At 44.0% G+C, this 4,816-nt stretch overlaps 1 protein-coding gene and 1 long non-coding RNA gene across 2 annotated transcripts in view; one reads left to right on the top strand and one right to left on the bottom strand.

The window, feature by feature from the left end:
* LOC116691404 (uncharacterized) overlaps positions 1-444 on the top strand; it is a 15,945-nt gene extending 15,501 nt beyond the window's left edge. The window contains exon 3 of the long non-coding RNA XR_004332472.1: positions 435-444. This is a non-coding gene — a long non-coding RNA (uncharacterized LOC116691404). The remainder of the gene's footprint in view (positions 1-434) is intronic.
* Positions 1-4,816, bottom strand: part of me1 (malic enzyme 1, NADP(+)-dependent, cytosolic) — a 112,944-nt gene that overhangs the window by 58,589 nt on the left and 49,539 nt on the right. Inside the window, exon 2 of the mRNA XM_032519002.1 lies at positions 4,018-4,151. Coding sequence (XP_032374893.1) covers positions 4,018-4,151 — 134 coding nt within the window. The remainder of the gene's footprint in view (positions 1-4,017; positions 4,152-4,816) is intronic.

The following is a 4,816-nucleotide window of genomic DNA, read 5'->3' on the forward strand; positions in this document are numbered from 1 at the left end:
CTAGATGGCGCTCTCTGTTCAACAAAGGGTTGAGAATACACTCAATCGCACCGCCTGAGGCCTTTCTCTTAACCCTTTATCGATGTTTTTACCCCGCCGAAACTCGAGTGAAGATAATGACCTCTTCTGAAGAGTGTATCATGCTTTTTTTTATCCTCAGTGTCCTCCTTGGCTACTAGCAACTGATCACGAAAGGCTTGTATCATGTAGATACGTCGACAGTTTTGTCATTTAGAATTCCGCGTGGGTTGCGACAGAAACTACGCAAACAGGCAGCTAATAGCTTTCCTTGTATTACATTATGGTAAACTGACCAAACGATGATTCATATATTTGTGAAAAATGGCCAAAATAATTGACAATAAAAATGAACTATTTGTTAGTTGCAGCCCTAGATGTGATATCTTGACTTACAGTTCCTAGTATACATTGAGATAACTTTAGAAATCTCCCTTTAATGCCATAGACTTCAGACAAATAATAATAGCATTCATCAACTGCTATGTTGTGTGACAAGGAAACTGATCTTGTAAAAATAGCCAAGGTGCCTCTTTAAGAATGTAAAGAAACAACATCCCAGAAGTCAGAATTGTATTCACAACTAAATTAAATTGCTACATAGTGATTACTTTGCTCCTCGCTGTCAATCAGTAGCTCTGACTCAGCAAACAAAGCTATAATCAAATCCCCACATCAAACCATAACCTGCAGTGTGCCATTGTTTGATTTTATGCTGGCTCTTTCTCCATTCTTAACCTTAAAAGGCCCCCACCCAGGAAACAGGAATATTTACAGTACACACTGCTTTATACAGCAGGATCCATGTTGACTTACTGCAGTATTTCCTTTAAAGTCCACCTACTGAAGCAGCCAGGACATAATCTATCTCTATCTTTAAATATTTTAGCATGAGTGACCAACCAATTCCAAGCTTGTTATTCTTTCTAACAACCTCACTAGATATGAGGTTTCCCCTTAGCTGTAGCACTTTTATACTGGAGTATTTTTATCTGGAAAAGCCTTGGAACATTTACTTCCTCTGTTGACTAAAGAGCCACAGTAGGTACTTCAGTCAGTTCATCATCACAAATCATAAGCACATAAGCTTGAAGCATTGCTCTTTGCTATATATTTTGCCAAAAACACGACAAATTCCACTGAGAAATGTCTAGAGTCTTGGTATCTGATCAACATAAATGCAAGAGTTTAAGGGCCACATGTGATAAAATGTATCGGAGTTCAGAATTCTGACTTTAAAAGGGGAACTATACCGTCATTGGAATGGTTATAGGACTTTTTTGGGGTTGGATGGTGGTGGTCTTGCTGCCCCCCAGCACCAGTGAGCGGAAAAACCAGCCTTGCAACTTTGGGGTAGCGAGCCGCTATCGCGTGATTTCAAGAAACCTGTAGGGGGGGGGCGCTATAGAGAATCCTGTAGGGGGGGCGCTATTGAGAATCCTGTAGGGGGAGCTCTATAGAGAAACCTGTAAGGGGGGTGCTATAGAGAAACCTGTAGGGGGGGTGCTACAGAGAACCTGTAGGGGGGCTCTATAGAGAAACCTGTAGGAGGAGCTTATAGAGACAAACCTGTAGGGGGAGCTCTATAGACAAACCTGTAGGGGGAGCTCTATAGACAAACCTGTAGGGGGAGCTCTATAGACAAACCTGTAGGGGGAGCTCTATAGACAAACCTGTAGGGGGAGCTCTATAGACAAACCTGTAGGGGGAGCTCTGTAGAGAAACCTGTAGGGGGGGCTCTGTAGAGAAACTTGTAGGGGGGCGCTATAGAGAATCCTGTAGGGGGAGCTCTATAGAGAAACCTGTAAGGGGGTGCTATAGAGAAACCTGTAGGGGGAGCTCTATAGAGAAACCTGGAGCGGGATCTCTATAGAGAAACCTGGACCGGGAACTCTATAGAGAAACCTGTTCAGACCGCTGCTACTTCTTCTAAAGCGTTCTAAAGGGGTTTTCGTCTCGTTGCAAATCTTTGGTCTGAACTCGGCTTCCGAATTCTGCCTTTATACTCAGAAGTCAAATTAAGTTTTTACATGTGCCCTTATTTCTCTTCCGTAAAAATAGAATGGGTTATGGTCGTAAAAAAAAAATACCAAAGAAGGACTCAGAGTGGGGGAACAGACTGTAAGTAAACACAGCCGGCTTGAGCAATGGAAAGCAAATTGCAGTCCTTAATCCGCGGGACCGAAGCCCAAAGCTGGAGCGCACTGGAGACCCAGAGACAGATTGTCAGTGACATTGATAGGGCATGGGAATGGCAGGGGACAAGCTCACAATGACTGTTTTTAGATGTTGTTGCTGTCATGGTGGAAAATGAGGCGGCATTTAAGAAGCAGTCTAGTGCCTGTTGACTCTAAATCCGGTCTCACGAGCAACTCACTCATCCTTGACATTAGGAGTGACAGCTGATGGAACGCTTGAGTGAGAGCTGGAGACTGGAATAAGGGGCAATTTCACACAGAGATAACATTCAGCACTCTGCATATAATTCAAAACAGGCTCTGACTTCAGTTCGAGGTCTGAACTCGATCAAAGAGCCCAGACTTACTGAAATGTTAGCATGAGGGGGATTTATTGCATAATGTTAACAGCTACGACTCTAGTGTCTAAATGGAGCATGCAAAGCTGAACTGAAGTTTTGTTTTGGTCACTGGGGAGGTTATAAAAACACTCATGAAGGAGAACAGGGAGGAGATGGAGAAATGAAGGGGGGACAGGAAGAGTGTGGAGATTTGCTGTTAGGAGATGCAGATCTGTGAGGGCTAATCACTAATCTGCCGCTCTTGTTTCCAAGGCTTCCAGATGAAGGACCTCTCAGTGTGCACAGAGGCGGGGGAATCCTCTGAGGAATCCGCAACAACTCAACTCTACTGATTTGAACATGATAAAAACATAGTGGGCCCTATTTTAATGATCTAAGCGCACGGCCTAAAGCGCCTGGCGCAGGTGCGTTTAGGCCGTGTCCAAATCCGCTTTTGCTAGTTTAGCGGGCACATGGTTCAAAAGGGTTGTACTTAGTGTCTTCTATTAATCATGTAGGTGTGTTTTGGTTTTGGTTGTAACATGCAATCAACCAATCAGAGTGTCCTCCCCCATTCCCTTTAAATGCCAGGCGCGGGGGCATAGTGTGTGGGAGCTGTGCATAAGCCCAGGCAAATAACAATGAAATGCTGTATTATTGCCTTTAGAACAGAATACAGTACCATTAGATATTTGTAGTTATTTATGAGTTGTCACTAAAATAGTATGATTTTTATTTTATAATTTGATTTATTGTCACAACAGAAGAGAGGAACATCGAAATACATTAAAGTTCGGATTAATAAAATGCATAAAAACACAAACTTAACAATTGAAACTTTGAAGAAAAACACATTAACAAAAAAAAAAAATCAGTGTTGCCAACAAGGACGTTGTAGAGCGTCCTCTGGTGGACAAACTATGCAACGCCATCACTAACAGGGACGTTGTAGAGCGTCCTCTGGTGGACAGACTATGCAACGCCATCACTAACAGGGACGTTGTAGAGCGTCCTCTGGTGGACAGACTATGCAACATCATCACTAACAGGGACGTTGTAGAGCGTCCTCTGGTGGACCACCTATGCAACGCCATCACTAACAGGGACGTTGTAGAGCGTCCTCTGGTGGACAGACTATGCAACACCATCACTAACGGGGACGTTGTAGAGCGTCCTCTGGTGGACAGACTATGCAACACCATCACTAACAGGGACGTTGTAGAGTGTCCTCTGGTGGACAGACTATGCAACGCCATCACTAACAGGGACGTTGTAGAGCGTCCTCTGGTGGACAGACTATGCAACGCCAACACTAACAGGGACGTTGTAGAGCGTCCTCTGGTGCCGATACCATAAATGCCGATACCAATAGATTGGGAAATGCCTAATATCGGCCGATAATGTCGGCTCTATTTGAAGATGATAATAAGATAGTAGGTCATGGTAGTAAGTAGAGGTTTCTGTGTGTGTGTGAGCCCCACCTGTCCAGGTCGTCCCTCTTCATGTCGTAGTTCTTGAGCACCCGGAGCAGCTGGACGTCCTGGCTGTTGAAGCAGGGGGGCAGCAGGCCGTGGATCCCCAGCTGGAGACGCTCCTCCAGGGAGAACGCCAAGCCCTGCGAACACACCAAACCACCCCCATTATCCTCCTGACATATACAGCGTCTTCCCGAGTGGGCAACCATGGACGCTTTTCTGGCTTCTTTATTCAAATGGATAATTTAGTTGGCATTCGTCAATTCAATTTTATAATTTTATCATTATCATGCAGTTTTGAGAATTTTATATGCAAAAAATCCTCAAAGAAACTAAAAGAAACATGACAATATGAAGTGCAATTGATTGAGCTTTCATTCAAAATTTCAACTCAAATTAGCTTTCTTGTGTTCCACGTTCCTCTCAACTATATTGAAATGGGAATTAAAGGAACATTTCGACATTTGGAGATTTCTTCACTTCCACTTCACATTCTTCACTTCCAGCTACCTTCACGTAAAACATCATCAGTGGTCTGTTTTAACCGAATAATCTCTGTTTAGCACAGCTAAAGACACCGCATCTACAGAACGTTGCCTTGTCAATCACGGCTCCAGACATGTGATCTTCACCTGTTCACCTGACTTTACCAGATAGCCCACGACTGTCTTGCTTTTATTACGGACATCATGTGATCTAACCCCAGACTTATTCCCGGACAGACCGCAGGATACAGGGGCATCAACGGGTTGTTGCCTCGGTGGCGTTCGATGGCCACCGCTATGTTGAATGTAAACAAGAAGCT

The sequence above is a fragment of the Etheostoma spectabile genome, chromosome 6 (genome assembly GCF_008692095.1).
Source record: "Etheostoma spectabile isolate EspeVRDwgs_2016 chromosome 6, UIUC_Espe_1.0, whole genome shotgun sequence".
Classification (NCBI taxonomy): domain Eukaryota; kingdom Metazoa; phylum Chordata; class Actinopteri; order Perciformes; family Percidae; genus Etheostoma; species Etheostoma spectabile.